The sequence below is a fragment of the Pogona vitticeps genome, chromosome 4, assembly GCF_051106095.1.
Source record: "Pogona vitticeps strain Pit_001003342236 chromosome 4, PviZW2.1, whole genome shotgun sequence".
Taxonomy (NCBI): domain Eukaryota; kingdom Metazoa; phylum Chordata; class Lepidosauria; order Squamata; family Agamidae; genus Pogona; species Pogona vitticeps.
Window position 1 is genome coordinate 166,044,218 of NC_135786.1, and position 19,140 is coordinate 166,063,357.

At 41.4% G+C, this 19,140-nt stretch overlaps 1 protein-coding gene across 6 annotated transcripts in view; it reads left to right on the forward strand.

Moving 5' to 3' along the window:
• The first annotated feature begins 2,856 nt into the window (after positions 1-2,856).
• CDKAL1 (CDKAL1 threonylcarbamoyladenosine tRNA methylthiotransferase) overlaps positions 2,857-19,140 on the forward strand; it is a 356,111-nt gene continuing 339,827 nt past the window's right edge. Inside the window, exons 1-4 of one of the 6 annotated variants that reach the window (XM_020781666.3) lie at positions 2,917-2,959; positions 5,053-5,166; positions 7,329-7,498; positions 11,237-11,349. In XM_020781666.3, the coding sequence (XP_020637325.3) occupies positions 7,332-7,498; positions 11,237-11,349 (280 nt within the window). In that variant the 5' untranslated portion in view covers positions 2,917-2,959; positions 5,053-5,166; positions 7,329-7,331. Of the gene's footprint in view, positions 3,619-4,100; positions 4,230-5,052; positions 5,167-5,425; positions 5,560-7,328; positions 7,499-11,236; positions 11,350-19,140 lie in introns of those variants that run through there. The other 5 variants (XM_072998681.2, XM_072998682.2, XM_078393501.1 and 2 more) reach the window with 5 other exon arrangements.

The following is a 19,140-nucleotide window of genomic DNA, read 5'->3' on the forward strand; positions in this document are numbered from 1 at the left end:
ACACAAATGGGTTTTTGTGCACCTGCGCAGAGACTTTCAGAAACTTCTAAAGCTTTAACACATGTTCTTATGACCTCCCTCCTGTCGCACGTGCCCCCACCCATGGCACAGAGTGCCTCAGTTCCTTTGTTTTGCCACTGCTGCAGCAGCACTGTGGCTATGGAGCTTCAGTTGTTCATCTGAAAAGAAAAGAAAAAATAGTTAGAATCCTTCACAAGGCCTTCCTCAGTTTTTCTCTTCTGTGAGTAAAAAGAAAAAGAAAAAAAGAAGAAGAGAGAAATTTAGAGTCTCTGCACAGGAACACTAAAACCTATTGCTGTGAATTAACAATGACCACTCTAAGAACCAGATTTACAGGTAAGTGGCCTCTCTTTTTCTGCATATAAGTTAAATAAGCAGGGAGACAATATACAGCCTTGTCGTACTCCTTTCCCAATTTTGAACCAATCAGTTGTTCCGTATTCAGTTCTAACTGTTGCCTCCTGTCCCACATATAGGTTTCTCAAGAGATAGATAAGGTGGTCAGGCACTCCCATTTCTTTAAGGACTTGCCATAGTTTGCTGCGGTCCACACAGTCAAAGACTTTTGAATAGTAATGAAGCAGAAGTAGATGTTTTTCTGGAACACTCTGACTTTCTCCATAATCCAGCGCATGTTAGCAATTTGGTCTCTAGTTCCTCTGCCCCTTCGAAATCCAGCTTGTACTTCTGGGAGTTCTCGGTCCACATACTGCTGAAGCCTGCCTTGTAGTATTTTGAGCATAGCCTTGCTAGCGTGTGAGATGAGTGCAATTGTATGGTAGTTGGAGCATTCTTTGGCACTGCCCTTCTTTGGGATTGGGTTGTAGACTGATCTTTTCCAGTCCTCTGGCCACTGTTGAGTTTTCCAAACTTGGTGGCATATTGAGTGTAGCACCTTAACAGCCTCATCTTTTAAGATTTTAAATAGTTCAACTGGAATGCCATTAACTCGACTGGCCTTGTTGTTAGCCATGCTTTCTAAGGCTCACTTGACTTCACTTTCCAGGATGTCTGACTCAAGGTCAGCAACAATACTATCTGGGTTTTCAGGCACATCCATATCATTCTGGTATAATTTCTCTGTGTATTCTTGCCACTTCTTCTTGATGTCTTCTGCTTCTGTAAGGTTTCTCCCATTTTTGTCCTTTATCTTGTTCATCTTTCCTCAAAATGTTCCTTTAATATCTCTGATTTTCCTGAACAGATCTCTGGTTTTTCCTTTTCTATTATTTTCCTCTATTTCTTTGCATTGTTCATTTAAGGAGGCCCTCTTGTCTCTCCTTGCTATTCTTTGGAAGTCTGTATTCATTTTTCTGTAACTTTCCCTATCTCCCTTGCATTTTGTTTCCCTTCTCTCTGCTATTTGTAAGGCCTTGTTGGACAGCCAGTTTGCTTTCTTGCATCTCCTTTTCTTTGGAATGGTTTTTGTTGCTGCTTCCTGTACAATGTTAGAAGCCTCCATCCATAGTTCTTCAGGCACTCTGTCCACCAAATCTAGTTTTTTAAATCTGTTCTTCACTTCCACTGTGTATTCATAAGGGATTTGGTTTAGATCACTGGTTCTTAACCTTGGGTTACTCAGGAGTTTTGGACTGCAACTCCCAGAAGCCTTCACCACCAACTGTGCTGGCTGGGGTTTCTGGGAGTTGCAGTTCAAAAACATCTGAGTAACAAAGGTTAAGAACCTTAGGTTTAGATTATACCTGAGTAGTCCGGTGGTTTTTCCTACTCTCTTCAGTTTAAGCTTGAATTTTGCTATGAGAAGCTGCTGATCAGAGCCACAATCAGCTCCAGGTCTTGTTTTTGCTGACTGTATAGAGCTTCTCCATCTTTGGATGCAGAGAACATAATCAATCTGATTTCAGTATTGCCAATCTGGTCCATGTGTAGAGTCGCCTCTTGTGTTGTTGGAAAAGTGTTTGTGGTGGCCAGCTTGTTCTCTTGACAAAACTCTGTTACCCTTGACCTGGTTCGTTTTGAACTCCAAGTGAAACTTCTGTTTTTCCTTTTATCTCTTGACTCCCTATTTTAGCATTCCAGTCCCCTATAATGAGAAGAGCATCTTTGGTTGTTGTGAGTTTTTCGGGCTCTTTGGCCATGTTCTGAAGGTTGTTCTTCCTAACGTTTCGCTATCTCTGTGGCCGGCATCTTCAGAGGACAGCACTCTGTGCTCTGCTGTCCTCTGAAGATGCCGGCCACAGAGACTGGCAAAACGTTAGGAAGAACAACCTTCAGAACACGATCAAAGAGCCCGAAAAACCCACAACAACCATTGGATCCCCGCCGTGAAAGCCTTCGCGAATACAAAGAGCATCTTTCTTTGGTGTCAGTTCTAGAAGGTGTTGCAAGTCTTCATAGAATTGGTCGATTTCAGCCTCTTCAGCATTGGTGGTTGGTGCATAAACTTGGATTACTGTGATGTTGAAAGGTGTGCCTTGGATTCATATTGAAATCATTCTATCATATTTGAGATTGTATCCCAGTACAACTTTTCCCACTCTTTCGTTGACTATGAGGGCTTTGACGCACCTAGGCAATAGGATCAAGAATGGTTTCCTGATCTTAATGTAACTCACAAACGTCACTATTATGGGAAAGAGAGGAAGAACTTTGTCGCTGCAAAACTCAGCATAACTTTAAAATGCCGGAGATCATGGATGAAAAGGGATAAAAATAAAATGCATCTTCATCCTTCAGGAATATATGATATCGGCCTTCACAAAAGAAGGAAAAATTGATGAGGGGGGGTCGAAAAAATACGCTGCTTTTTCTTGCGCTATCTCCCTGCGGGACCCTCTGGTTTCGAGCGGAAACGCTGTACGAAAAGGATTGTTCTCTCCGAGACACCGTAGCGTTGCCATTTTTTTCACGTGTCAGCGGGCGGGGCCTTATCATGGCGTCGTCCATGTGAACTGAGGAGCTGCGTTAAGTTTTGCAGGTGGGTCTCGAAGAGCAGCTGGGAGGTGGACTTGCCCCCCCCGTCTTTTCCCCTCCTTTCTTTGACGGCAGAAGATGGGCAGTCGAGGGCAAGGTTGGCAGGAGGAGTCTTAAAATTCAACCCTTAGGGAAAGACTGCAGTAATTTGCAGGAAAACCGGACGTTACCGGAGGAGTTCCAGGGGATGTTTTTGAGGCTGGCGTCAGGCAAATCTAAATCTAACTGCTCGAATTAAGTCTCACACACTTCAATAAGGCTTACTCTCAGGCAAATGAGGATAGGACTACAACTTTACTAAATGCTTTAAAATACCAAACCTATAGCTCAATCAAACGATACTTTTTACAAGTGTCCATATACTGTACAGGATTCCATTTCAAAAAAGGTTGAACTGGGACTTGGAAATAAACGGACAGGAGGGAAATCTTCTGGGTCTCCAAAGACCTATCTAAACACAGGTTCTTTCTCAGGCTGAAAAGTTCTTTAAGATTTCCTGCATTCCTAAATACATTTATGATATATATCTGGGGAGATCATACTGCATAAGACAACAGACTGCTGGCAGTTTTGCCCTAGAAAGCATCCTGGCGTGAAATGTTGCTGAAGAGGATACTGGAACTGCGTCAAGTTCCTGCTTTAAAGATTATGTGATTTGCACAGGTGACCTTATCAATCTTCTATAGTACAAATGATTCTATATGTGCCTCGAGTGTTTAACTATAATCAGCTTCTCCTATGATCTTGCTAAACTTTCTGCAATACCTTCACTGGTTAATAATCTGTTTCCATGCACATTTCCCCTTCCATGATTTTCTTATATTATTAATTCTTAAATATTGCAGTAATATATCTAATAATTATATTTAGTATCTATCACTGTCATGATGAGGGGGTGTGGAAAAATATGCTTTTTCTTCCGTTTGTGCATGGCAGGAGAGGAAGCTGAACACGTTCCATATGCCCTGTCTCTGACACATTTTTGGTATCACCTAGCAGGATAAAGTTCCAAATAAAGTAGTCCTAGAATGAGATGGAATTTTTAGCATGTATACATTACTGAAACAGTGATGTCTATGTTGGCTTGGGCATGTTGTGAGAATGGCTGACGGTCGGATTCCAAAAGATCTCCTGTATCAGTGCAGGGAAATCACCCCAGAGGGAGACCATAGCTGCTGTACAAGCATATCTGCAAGCAGGATCGGAAGGCCTTAGGAATGGACCTCAACAGATGTCAATGGGAAACTTTTGACATCTGAGTATTCAGCCTGGAGGTAGGCGGTGCATCATGGCCTCTCCCATTTTGAAAAGACCCTTGTCCAGCAGGCCAAGGCAAAGAGGAAGTCCTGAATCAGCCAAATCAGGGAGTTGGGCAGGGGACAGATTGTATTTGTCTTCAGTGTGGAAGGAATTATCACTCTCAAATTGGCCTCCTCAGCCACGCTAGACACTGTTCCAAGTCCTCTATTCAGAGCACGTTACCATAGTCTCTCAAGACTGAAGGATGCCTAATCTATCACTGTTAGAAACAATTATTTACTTCCTTCTACATGTGCAGTTAATTTTCTTTTTGATGCTTTTGGAAATGTTGGTCTTGTTTAAATATTTTAAAACAGTATTCTAAATATTTTAAACCTTATTTTTAAAAATATTTTAATATGGTATATTGTGCACCATATTATTTAAGTTCAAGATATTTGTAACAGCTGAAGTAGGTACAGTTGCTAACTAGATATTTAAAGCTTTTTCTTACATGTTTTGTTTCATGTGTTTAATAAAAAGAAGAATAAATAAGGACACTGCATTTTAGAAGAGAAAAAACTTCTGTAATATATTAATGGTATTACGGAAAGTTGTCTATCCGGATCACTGCTAGCATAATTAGACAAGATCTTCCCTGGCTTCCAATAAGGAAAGTTTAACTTTGTTTTCATAGTGAATTAAATATGTGTGCCATCAAGTGAATTCTGAGTCATGGTGACATTGTCAAGGTTTCTTAGGTAGAGAATACTCAGAAGTATTGGTCTAGAGGGGCAGGGTATAAATCCAATTTAAGTAAAGTAAAGTAAAGTGGTTTGCCATCCTCTTATTCTACAGGTATCCTGGGACTGCACAGCTTGCCCAAGGCTACACAGGCTGGCTGTTCTGGGATACACAGTGGAGTACTGAAGCCCCAAACTAACTCTTTGATCTATCTTGCCAGCTCCCAAAGTGAGTTTAAAAGCATCAACAGACATTGTTTAGGTTAATGTTGAAGCATTTATTATCAAATACCATTCTCAGCAGATGTGTCTTTGCATCTATTTGACGCTTTCCCCCAGTCCCCACAAAGACAAATTCAATGCATTTTCTCTTTCTGAAGACCAATCAATAAGAATTAGGATATAAAAATATGTGAAATTGCCTTCCTCTTGGAATTTTAAAAAGGTTAATTGGGCAGTATTCCAACAAAAGAGTCCAGACGGTTTTTACTTCTTTCGCAAGAAAGAAGCAGGGGACAGCAATCACTCCTCAAGGTACTTTCCTGAAAAACCATCCACAACAGGTGGAGATACAGCTCAAGCCAATTTCTAAGCAAAATGACTGGAACAGGAATCAAAATGGGTAGGTGTGCTGCCAATTAGATAACTCAATCAAAGTCATCACAGAAACCTTCTGTCACTTGATTGAAAAGAGAACAGCTGCGGAGGGGCTGACTTTTCCATTATTTAGACTAAGGTAAAGGTAAAGGTTCCCCTTGACAATTTTTGTCCAGTCGTGTTTGACTCTAGGGGGCGGTGCTCATCCCCGTTTCCAAGCCATAGAGCCAACGTTTTTTTTTTGTCCGAAGACAATCTTCCGTGGTCACATGGCCAGTGTGACTTAGACATGGAACGCTGTTACCTTCCCACCGAGGTGGTCCCTATTTATCTACTTGCATTTGCATGCTTTCGAACTGCTAGGTTGGCGGGAGCTGGGACAAGCAACGGGCGCTCACTCCGTTGCGTGGATTCGATCTTATGACTGCTTGGTCTTCTGACCCTGCAGCACAGGCTTCTGCGGTTTAGCCGGCAGTGCCACCATGTCCCCTATATTATTTAGACTAACATAGTTAAAAAACACTACCATCATTTTATTTCAGCCTTAGTAACTGACAAGGTGTGTGCAATTGCTGTTAGTAATTTTCTCTTATTTTCTGCAGGGAAATTAGTGAACCTTGAAACTGTTGAGATTTTTGATTATAGCGTGTATTCTCATAACATCAACAGAGTACGGAGATATTGGTTAGCAGAGATACTTATAACACTGAGAAAGTAAAACCAATAACTTAGTTTATTTACATATATACATAGAGAATAGACATTCCTCTGACAGCATAACATGACATGAAACAACACACAGCATAGGAAAAAGTGATCTGACTTACAGCGGATAAAGACGTTCATTTTACACATGACTTATGTACATTTCTGTGACCAATCAGAAAATACATTACTTCATTTTCTGTTACACCAAGTTTCATCATGTACAGAGTTGTACAACATTAAGTCTTAATCCTTGATACCCACATCTGAATACAATCAGTACAGTGACTCAGGCAGAATCAGCCATTTTACATTTAACTATACAACATTAATACATTTTCATATAAAAATCTCAACAGAAACGTGCTTTGTAAATTAACCTACTTTTTTATTGTTGAGAAATCATTTTTATTTGAAATTGGCAAGCTACCACAGTAGGCATACAAGCCAGAGATGTGCAGCTATGACTATCTGTATATTCCTTTAATTTTATTTAGGTCAATTAATTTGAAAACTTTTTTCTGAGAGAGAGAATAAAATATGGAATAATAAATAAGGGTATTTGGGTATTCTTAAAAATTGTGTTGACACTAGAGATGGGGGTATTCGAATACAAATACTCCCACACAGGTGGACATAACGAGGGGGCCGGACCGTCCACTCACCTGTCCGCTGCTGCTGCGGCTCTGCACTCCCTTCCAATCGCTCCGGAGCTTGCAGTTGACCAGCCACTCCTGGCAGAAGGAGGGAAGATGAGCCTCCTTGCTATGCTGACTAGTAACTAGTCGACCGCAAGCTCCGGAGCAATTGAAAGGGAGCACGGAGCTGTGGCAGCAGCAGATGGGTGAGTGGACGGTCCGGCCCCAAGGGGTCAGACCCTTGTTATGTCCAGCTTTGCGGGGGTATTTGTATTCAAATACGAATACCCCCATTTCTAGTTGACACTTATATCAATAAGGCTCCAGCGTATAGTTTGTATCATCAGAATATATGCTATTATTAAGCAGATAAGAAAAAAAATGTCTTTGTCCAATCATTGTTTCCCCCCCCCCCTTTTGTTTTAACTGGTTATTAATTCATATTTTCTAGAAGATGCCTGCTGTCTGCAATTCTTTTCTTGATGACATTGAAGATATTGTGTCAGCACAAGATTTGAAACCATATGACCAACAGTTTAGGAGAAAAAATGTTGTTCCTAAAGTGCGAAAACGCCATTTACAAAAGAATGTAGAAGCAGATGATGATCCCCCCAGTGACAGGTATAGTTCTTCCTTTGAAAGTTGTTGCTGAATTGAAATAGAGATAAGGAACAAGCAGTACTTACAACCTTTCAAATACTTTATACTTGAAACGAAGACTGGTATTTTTGTTTTGAAAATGTTCTTTCTATCTGGCTGTCAGTCTCTCTTTTATTTCATCTTGCTACCATGGCCATCAAAAGACCCCCCCTCGTGTTACTCTGTTGCTTCACCTCTTCAGTCAGGGTGTTGGTATTCAGCTTTTGATCTGTCAGTAACCGTGAGCCATGGCAACCGAAGGACTTGGTCCTCCATATAAGACAGCCTGGGCATCCAGATCATTATAGGAGGTCATGGATCGTGTTGTGTCCTGGACCTCAAGGTAGTAGATACAGGCAATACAGTCATTTCAGTGATTGTATCTTGTCTCTGGAGCTCTTTCCCTTAAGGGGTCTATTGTCCATCACCTTGACCTTTTAGCAAATAGCAAAGACTACGAGAAGTTGTGATACAGCAAAGTAATTGGCTATTAGGTATGATGTTTGATAGCTATTGTGTGTGACTGCTGCTGTGTATTTTTTTAGCAGTCATGTCTTTCATAAACATAATTTATATTCATTTTACAGAATTTATATTCACTTTTACTCAGAAGTGGTTTATCATCCTCATATTCTACAGGTATCCTGGGACTGCACAGCTTGCCCAAGGCTACATAGGCTGGCTCTTCTGGGATACACAGTGGAGTACTGAAGCCCCAAACTAACTCTCTAAATTCATAGATTCTGACTTTTTAATTTGTTTTCCATATTTGATGAATACCAGAAAGTTGAGGGGATATTACTTACAATAATGTGTGTTTTTGTGTGTGTTTAGTCGTTTAGTCGTGTCCGACTCTTCGTGACCCCATGGACCAGAGCACGCCAGGCCCTCCTGTCTTCTACTGCCTCCCGGAGTTGTGTCAGGTTCATCTTGGTTGCTTCGCAGACACTGTCCAGCCATCTCATCCTCGGTCGTCCCCTTCTCCTCTTGCCATCACACTTTCCCAACATCAGGGTCTTTTCCAGGGAGTCTTTTCTTCTCATTAGATGGCCAAAGTACTGGAGCCTCAGCTTCAGGATCTGTCCTTCCAGTGAGCACTCAGGATTGATTTCCTTCAGAATGGATAGGTTTGTTCTCCTTGCAGTCCAGGGGATTCTCAAGAGCCTCCTCCAGCACCACAATTCAAAGGCATCAATTCTTCGGCGGTCTGCTTTCTTTATGGTCCAGCTCTCACTTCCATACATCACAACAGGAAAAACCATAGCTTTGACTATTCGGACTTTTGTTGGCAAGGTGATGTCTCTGCTTTTCAAGATGCTGTCAAGATTTGTCATCGCTTTCCTCCCAAGAAGAAGGCGTCTTTTAATTTCAGGGCTGCTGTCTCCATCTGCAGTGATCATGGAGCCCAGGAAGATAAAATTTGACACTGCCTCCATATCTTCCCCTTCTATTTGCCAGGACGTGATGGGACCAGTGGCCATGATCTTAGTTTTTTTGATGTTGAGTTTCAGACCGTTTTTTGCACTCTCCTCTTTCACTCTCATTACAAGGTTCTTTAATTCCTCCTCACTTTCTGCCATCAGAGTGGTATCATCTGCATATCGGAGGTTGTTGATATTCCTTCCGGCAATCTTAATTCCGGCTTGGGTTTCTTCCAGTCCAGCCTTCCGCATGATGTATTCTGCATATAAGTTAAATAAGCTGGGGGACAATATACAGCCTTGCCGTACTCCTTTCCCAATTTTGAACCACTCAGTTGTTCCATGACCAGTTCTAACTGTTGCTTCCTGTCCCACATATAGGTTTCTCAGGAGACAGATAAAGTGGTCAGGCACTCCCATTTCTTTAAGGACTTGCCATAGTTTGCTGTGGTCCTCACAGTCAAAGGCTTTCGCATAGTCAATGAAGCAGAAGTAGATATTTTTCTGGAACTCTCTGGCTTTCTCCATAATCCAGCGCAAGTTAGCAATTTGGTCTCGAGTTCCTCTGCCTCTTCGGAATCCAGCTTGTACTTCTGGGAGTTCTCGGTCCACATACTGCTGAAGCCTACCTTGTAGGATTTTGAGCATAACCTTGCTAGCGTGTGAAATGAGTGCAATTGTACGGTAGTTGGAGCATTCTTTGGCACTGCCTTTCTTTGGGATTGGGATGTAGACTGATCTTTTCCAATCCTCTGGCCACTGTTGAGTTTTCCAAACTTGCTGGCATATTGAATGTAGCACCTTAACAGCATCATCTTTCAAGATTTTAAATAGTTCAACTGGAATGCCATCACCTCCACTGGCCTTGTTGTTAGCCAGGCTTTCTAAGGCCCACTTGACTTCGCTCTCCAGGATGTCTGGCTCAAGGTCAGCAACTACATTGTCTGGGTTGTCCGGGATATCCACATCTTTCTGATATAATTCCTCTGTGTATTCTTGCCACCTCTTCTTGACGTCTTCTGCTTCTGTTAGGTCCCTCCCATTTTTGTCTTTTATCATGTTCATCTTTGCGCAAAATGTTCCTCTAATATGTCCAATTTTCCTGAACAGATCTCTGGTCTTTCCTTTTCTGTTATCTTCCTCTATTTCTTTGCATTGTTCATTTAAGAAGGCCCTCTTGTCTCTCCTTGCTATTCTTTGGAAGTCTGAATTCAAGTTTCTGTAACTTTCCCTATCTCCCTTGCATTTTGCTTCCCTTCTCCTCTCTGCTATTTCTAAGGCCTCGTTGGACAGCCACTTTGCTTTCTTGCATTTCCTTTTCTTTGGGATGGTTTTCGTTGCTGCCTCCTGGACAATGTTACGAGCCTCTATCCAAAGTTCTTCAGGCACTCTGTCCACCAAATCTAGTTCCTTAAATCTGTTCTTTACTTCCACTGTGTATTCATAAGGGATTTGGTTTAGATCATACCTGAGTGGCCCAGTGGTTTTTCCTAATCTCTTACAATAATATCTCCATTTATCTCTATAGCCTTGTTGCCCTTCTGTAACTCTTGCCTTAGTTGGAATACAATACCTGCCTTTCTTATGACTTGCTGGGTTTTTTAAGCATTTCAGGACTTTCTTTTCTGTCCTTGTATGTTTGTTACTATTACATTGAAACTTTGGGTTCGGACCTATAAATAATATTTTTATTTAGTTCAATATGTGTAAAGAGTTAACCAATAGTATAGTATGGTTAGACATGGGTGCTTCATATTAATATCCAGGGAATACGAATACAAAGCATGGCAACACAGGTGCCACGATGCTCCATTCCTTCTCCCTAAAACCAGCCTGGTCCACACACTGGCTCCACACTTGCATGCACATCTGTCAGATTCATCATTGCACCAGTTGCAGAATTAGTCTGGCTGGAACTTTTCCGCTTGCCCCCACAACCGACCACTTCAGCAAGGTGGTGGGAAGATGAGTCTTCCCGCTCAGCTGCTGAGCGGTTGGCTGTGGGGAGAGGCAGGGAAGAGCCAGCCAGACTGCTTCTGCAATTGGAGTGACAACGAAGCAGATAGATGTGCACGCCATGTGGACTAGGCTGACTCTGGTGGGAGGGAATGGACTGCTGTGGCAACTGTGGTGCTGCGCTTCATATTTGTATCTCCTGGATATGAATACGAAGCACCCATGTCTAATCAGAGTAGTTTCTTTGTCAAGTACTACAGTTTCTTGTGCTTATAGTTTACAATGATTAAATATTTGTAATGGAGGTGGAATAAACTTAACATTGTGTCTTTTTGTCTGACAGTGTTATTCCTGGTGTACAAAAAATTTGGGTACGCACATGGGGATGTTCTCATAATAGTTCAGATGGAGAATACATGGCTGGACAGCTGGCTGCTTATGGATACACAATTACTGGTAAGTTGCTCAACACATGTGGTTTTTTCAACAGTGTTCTGTCCATAGCTTAGAGGAGTTGTAACTGGCTGGGGGCTGCAACTCCCAGAATCCCCCAGCCAGCATGACCACTGACTGGGGAGTGGTAGAAGTGCAGAAAAGGAACATTTCTACGTTCTCTAGTCTTACACCAAGATTTCAACATTCGCTTCCATTTTCAGCATATTTATTGTATCCCCTTTTCAAGATACAGGTTGTTTCAAGGCAGCTTACAAGTCACATTGATAAAATAGTAATAAAATACCAATACAGAATTCACAGGGATTCTTCTTAGGACAGTTGGTGGTTGATGGCAGTCTGTATAGAAATATCTAGTCAAATTGGAGTAGTCTTTGAGACAAACTTTGCCTACTTGCCTCCCTCAGTTTTTCCCCCTTGTATTACTGATACAACATTGTGATGGCCAATTGAGAGTAAGGTGCAAGCGTATGCCCATACTAGACCACCTAGCAGTGAGTGCTGTATATGGGCAATGTTCCAGAACTTGACCTAACCATGCAGAGTGTATAGGTATCACCTTCTATGTACTAGCCAACAACCAAGCTGGAGGAAGTATAGACCTGACCAGGTGTCTTTATGGCTATTAAGAGAGCAAGATCCAAAACCCTGAGTACTCTACTTCCCCAGAGGCACAAGCAGAAACTAAATTGCACAGCAATTGTAGCCAAGGGCTGAATTCAGTACAGGGAATCCCAGTATTTAGTCACAGAATATCTATACACTCATACACAAGTTGTGGAGAAGGTTTTTTTAATATTCTATTTTAAGAAATAATAGACAAACCAAATGAAAACCCCCATGGTGCAGTGGTTAAACTGCAGTGCTGCAGTCAAGCCTCTACTTTCAGCCTGAATTCAGTCCTGACAGATTCAGGTAGCTGGTCTAAGGTTGATTCCACCTGCCATCCTTCTGAGGTTGGTAAGATGAGTACGTAGCTCAGTTGCGGTTGAAGGCAAAGTGTTGTTTGCATAATTATGTTGTAAACTTCCTAGAGAGTGGTCAAGCACTGTGGGGTAGTATATAAATTGAAACAACATGAAATTGAACAAATAATGTAATAAACCAATTCAGGGAACGTCTGTGAGACCAGAAGTGTGAGAGAGAGACCCCTCTCACGGGAGTGCCGTCCCTCCTGTCAATCGCTGGGAAAGAAAGTCAGACCCCGCCAGTTTCCCCACCCAGGAAGACAAGACCACCCAGACCAGACCCAGGGAACCTAGAGAAAGAGTTAAATGAACTAATGGTTAGATAGACCAGGACTTTCTTGGCGGGCGTGGGAGAAAAAAGGCAGGAAGTAGTGGAGGCAGGGTTGGTAGATATAAAAGGAGGGGAAGGGGAGTTACCTGGGAATTGGGAATGGATATGGGTTGAAGACCCTTGGACGGGGAAGGTGGAAAAGCTGAGGGTCCCAAAGGAAGAGATGGATGCGCAGAGAAGGAGAGAACTAACCCCCAAGCCATCATACTGGGGTGAGAGAGAGACAAAGGAGTGGTGGAACAAGTTAAGGGAGGAGAAAGAGAAATTTGAGAGGGAGCGAAGAGAGAGATTAGAATGGAGGATGTGACCGATGCATCAGAAGGGATTCGGGCAGACGGGGCAGCCCACCCAGGAGTGTGACTGGGTGGACTTTCAAGAGGAGGACACCACCCCCCTTATTGGAAGGAGAGAAAGGAGTATTATTAAACCCGGATACCCCCCACCTGAGTGGCCCGGTCCTTGGAATGTTCAAAGTGGAAACCCCTTTAAGTTTGAAGATTGGAGACCTCCTGTTGACTGGTTTGTCTGATGGGGAGAAAGCTTGGAACATGTTCATAGATACAGGACTGTTATTAAACAATCCAATAAATGTTACTTCTGTTGCAAAACCAGAGAAATCTGGCGATTTATTTGGATCAAATGTGGAGCCGCATTATGAACTTTCACAACATCTTTTGAGAATACAGACAGGCAGAATAAGAAAGGTATCAGGCATGGGAGTTTCATATTTTTTTTTACTATGACCCGCAGAAGTCTCACAAAGCAGAACAGTATTCAGGACGTGGGAGCTTTTGCCAAAAAGTTAAAGTCCTCTCAGGTATTTTTAATCGCTTACAGTTGGGGAATAAAGGCTCAGCCTCAGACATGTTGTGTTTTTATGAAGTGGCTGGGAGGCAAGCTCTGTGGGAGCTGCAAGGCATTAGGGTTTGGTAGTCTCCCTGCTCATTATGCTCAGTACAGAGTGCCTCTCAGGAAACTACATCCTACTTTGATTTTTTGGCCATGGGAATTCGTGCAGACTTCTGACAGCTGTACAAAAGCCCATACCTATAAGCTGTACTTACTTAAGCACTGGACCTCACAAAGCAGAACAGTAATCAGGACATGGAGCATACAAAAAGTGCGTATCTGAAAACGAGTCAGCAGAGAGTAAGGACACAGAAGATATTATGTGCTGAATTATCAGTGATGAACTCTTACAAGCAATCAGGAGTCATAAAACCTAGATCTTTCCAGAATAATAGTGTACACACAGGCTCACATGGGAACTCTAGCTGCAGTGATTTTTCCAATTAACAGCCCTCACCATCTGGCTTTGGCAAGCCATAAGAATAGATAAGAGGGTGGCCATCCCTTGGGAACTTTCAAAGAAGTGGTTGGGCCGAGTCTGTTTCAGCATGTGTAAAAAAAGTAAATATAAAAGAGTAATCGCACGTTAAAAGACTTGCAGATTTATTTTAGTGCAAACTTTTGTGGATTACAGCCCTTTTCCTCAGTTAGGCCACAAATGTATATGCCCAGAGGACATGATAGAGGGTTGGGAACCATGTGAGATGAGGGGAAAAGTTGTTTTATATCTGCAGAAAAGACCAAATCGAACCATGCTTTACAGTAAATGGTGGCATGGATTTGAACAGTAAACTATGTTCATGTGCAACAAAACAATGTTGTATTCACAGTGTTGTTTCATTCTTTCAACCGTATTGCATTCTTCTTGTATCCTTTCTGTTTTTATTTTGCGTGAGAATGTCTTAAAAATTATTGTGGAGGGTCTTATAACCAGCAGTCATGATAGTTTGTGAAGCTTAGTATGAAATAGGGTCTTCTGTCTCTCTCTCTTTAACCTCTCTTTGTCATGTTTGAGCAGAAGGCAGTGTATGGGCAGGATCGTATGGGTGAAAAGAGTGTTTTATTTAGCCTGGTCCTAAACCATTCCAGACTTGAAGCCGGGCTTGCTGCCTGTGCATTTGCACTCACCTGTCAGCTGAATGGCAGGCGCATGTGCACAAGCAGTAAGCCCAAACTGGGCCTGCTGTTTGTGTGCCGGTCCCTGCTGCTCAACTTGGCAGGCAGGTGTAGGCACCAAAGCAGCGGGCCCCTGCTGCCCCTCAGGATGGCAGTTGTTGGCTTGTAAAGTTTGCTTCAAGATGAGGTAGAGAGGCAATGGGGAAGGGGGCAAACAAGTGGTTTCCGTCCTGGCATGAATCTGTAAAAGAAATTGCAAACTGATTGGGTTTTTTTTTGGGGGGGGGGAGGGGTGTCATGGGCAACCACAAGCCACCAGTTTTCCAGTTCATGCCCATCTCTAGTAGTGAAATCATTTGGGATAATCATTTGGGATAAACAACTGAACCTAGATGTCACTGCAGTAAATGAACCAGCCTAAGGTCTTAAAAAGATTTGCTGACCATTGTCTCCGTCTGGCTGTCTCCAGATAGCAATGAGCCAATAACTTTAATTTTGATGACTTAAAAAAATAGTCATAAGTAAGAAAACCTATAGTAAAAAGCCCTACCATTTGGCAAATTATTTAGTTTGTACCAGTGTTACTGTCTTAACTTCATATTTTGAGGGTGTGGGTCTTGTTCACACTACATAATGTTTCTTAATGCTATGTTCACTTACAGTGTTTTCATATACAGTACTCCAGTCATTTTTCATGGCATAATTCTGAAACTGGAAACTGACTTTTTACTTTGTTTACCATCCTGTAGGTGGCAGCATTGGATAATTTGTTTTCTGTTCCATGTTTTTGAATGTTACCACATGTTGAAAATAGCTTGTCTCACTATAGTAATCTTAAGATCTTGATTTTATTTCTCGAAGCTAGACATAAATAGATATTAATGTTAACAGATATAAACTGATTCCCCCCTGCCCTTGATATCCTTGGTTTTTGTTACTTGCCATACCTCTGATCTGTAATGTGAGTAGTAGTACAGTTGATCTACACAAACACTGAGTGCTTGTTTGGTAATTGATTTGGAGAGAAATTAAATTTGGCTATCATAGGTAATGTTACTCCCTTAAAATATTTATCTACATTTATTAATATAAAACTAGAGAAAGTCCTGTAGTTTTCAGTGGTGGCATTTAGGAGTGTGTGTCAAAATTAATTTCATGTGCCATCAAGTTAATTCTGACTTATGGCAACCCCTTTCAGGGTTTTCCAAGTAGTGAATATTCAGAAGTAGCTTAACGTTCCCTTCATCTGGGAGCGCCCTGGAACTGTGCAGCTTGCCCGTGGCTACACAGGCTGGCTCTGTTTGCAGGAGGCACAGTGGGGCATCAAATTCACAAGCTCGGACTCCACAGCCAGTTACCTAAAACACTGAGCTATCCACACACAGATGCCATATGTGTGCATATTTCATATAGCAGTCACAAGCACAATTCTGATTTTAAAGTGGTATTTTTAAAGGTAATTTACACCCTATACTACACTTCAGTCAGAATAAGTTTAAGATCTTACCTTTTTAAATGTTTTCTTTACTTCTCAACAGTAGAACAGTCTGTCCTGGGAGGTGATGCATTTTCCATCACTGGAGATTTTTAAGTGGGGGTTAGATGGCCAAATGTCAGGTTTGCTTTATGTTGAATTTCCTGCTTCTGCATGGAGTTGAGGTCCATTCCAGCTCTACAGTTTTCTGATTCTGTTCTGTGCTGCTGTTTTAAAATTGTTTAGGCAAGGTTGGTATTTTCAGGTTGCATTTTTGGGTTTCTGTGTGGAATTGTATCAGATTTGACTTTTCTTCTCTTTTTTGTGTTGTTCCAACACAAACCAAAGAAATGAACATGTGAGTACCAAAACATTTGCAACTGCAACAATTTTCTGAGAGAAGGGTTGCATTTTCTGAGAGAATTGCGAGGGTGCCAATATTTTTGGCCATGACTTTAGATGTAATTTTCAAATCACTGGGCTTTGTCAACAGCGATCTTTGTATTTTCACCATGTTTACAAAATTCACACACTACATTTGTTACTGTTAAACTAAATAGTATTAACAACTGTACAGAATACTACAGATCAGCCTACTGCACATGCTGTTCTTAGGTTTGAATAAAATTGATTAATGGTTTCAAGACAGCTTGCAAAAATGGATGTGGTAGAATGCATGATAGTTCTTATCATGGAGCAGTCTTTGTTTCATTAACTTTTGTAGGATATAGTTTAAGCTTTGCAGTCAGTGGCTTGCTTGTGGATATTTTTGGCATCACAGTGAAGCTTTATTTTGTGTAAAAGCAGAGGGAGAGACTCCCACTGAGCAGAAGACGCTGACATTTGTCTTGTATGTCAAATCCTTGGCATTTGGGTCTACTTTGAGCCAGAGCATCTTTGTCTTGGAAGACTATAAATAGTTTTTTTTTTACTTCAGCCAGCCAAAAGTGAATTGCTGTTGATTAGTAAAAGGTATTGCAATATAAAGGAGTGAGGCTTTTTGGCTTGGTTTTTAATCCAAGACAGATCTCTTGGCTGCTTGTATATTTTTAAGACTTTCAGACCTTGAAAGTTCATTGGCTAGATTTCAGGTTCAAAATATGCTTGCTCATTTATTCTGTGGTGTAGTTGCTTGCAATGCTAGAGATATAGTGGCTCATTTATACTTCACTGTTGTGCTGTTCTGCACAAAATGCATAGGAATTGCTGGATAGCTGGGTGGTTCAGGTATCTGGCTGCGGAGCCAGAATTTGAGATTTCAGTTCCCCGCTGTGCCTCCTTTACAGGGCTGGACTTCACAAGCCAGCCGCCTTGGGTCCTTTTTAAGGAGAAAAGCAGGACAGAAATATTTTAAACAAACAAACAAACAAACAAACAAATAAATAAATAAATAAATAAATAAATAAATAAATAAATAAATAAATAAATAGAACTAGCTGTGTAGTTCTAAAATGATGATGATGATGATGATATACCTGTTGCTGGAAAAAGGGAAGAGCTCTCAAAGCATTGAGATGAGTCTGTGTTGTTCAGTACCATGAAATGTTGAAATGTGCTCTTTCTAAATGACTTGGCTGTGGGCTAACTCCTTATCAGAGTGTTTCAAAAGAGACTGGAGCATTTGAAAGTAATATTGTGGTTATAATCCTATGTTCACTTCAGAAACTATGTCTAATTTCTCAAATACATGCATAGCATTGTGCTCTAATAGGTTATTTCACTTCATACATATTCACGCTATAGCCTTATTCAGTCTATCATATATTACAGTCAGTGACCAGGAAGATAAGAATACTGTACATTATTTAGATAAAATCACATAATATCAGAGACATTGGTCAAGACAGGATACCATTAATGCACCCTCTGGCTCTTTTATGATATTAAAGTTAAAAAGAAGTTCTGAGTTAGCCAGCAGCATTGACACATATAAAAGCTTTTAAAACATCACAGCAGTCACATGATATAGGATGAAATTAGGAGACACATATAACGGTCAGTATGCCACTCCAACTCTCCAAGAAAGTAAATTAAATAGGACATCTCTAACAAGGGCGGGGCCACTCGAAGACCTTATGTGGTCAGAAGACTGTGGCAAGTTATTGTGGCAGCGCAGTATTTGGCCACTTTACTGGTAATGTAAGAAACCTTATCGGAGAACAGCAAAATACAGTAATATAAAATTTTGGATCTCCCTGGAAATTTTTGAAAAATAGGGGAGAGAAAGTCCTTTCAGAGATCTCGATAGAAATTACAGTATAAGAGGACATTGCCCACTGTTTCTACTTCACCACCTTTGTAAGGATCAGAATAGAGTATTCATTGAAATCTCCCAGGAGATTACCCTGTTTCCCTGAAAATAAGACCTAACCTGAAAATAAGCCCTAATGCATTTTTGGAGCAAAAATTAATGTAAGACCCTGTCTTATTTTCGGGGAAACATGGTAGAAGGCAACACATTAAATCTGGCTAAGGTAAAAAAAACTTCTAGACTTAGGTGGTGTTATACTGGTCATAAAGGCATTTTTTTTACAACACTGGATTTGCCCAGTGAACCTAAATGTTCTTGAAGTTCTACGTCCCAGATCCTTTGCTTGTCGGCTGATTTGGCATTGGCATAACCCATCGTAACCCATAAAAGGCTTTGTGGGGTCACGAAGAGTCGGACACGACTTAACGACTAAACAACAACAACAACATAGAGGTATTCGGGGAAAGACCAATTAGCAGAGCTTCATTTGTTAGGTGACGCTTCCATTCCGATGGGAAGATGTTGGAAAGAGTTAATGGTGACAATCCCTGTGGGAAGAAGATGAGCTTTAGCCAGTGATTGAACATGTAGACCTTGGCAAGCACTCTGATGGAGACTAAACCTGCCTCTAGGCATAGAGCTGTGTTATGGAGACAGGGAGGCACTACCAGTATAGCTCTCAGAAATGTGGACTGGACAAAGGCAAGGGGGTGCAAATTGGAATATGCAAATATGCAAAGTAAACATGTGAGGAGGAGAGGATTTTAGTTGTGCTGTCTGCTTTTGGAGTACTACAGTCTGAAGA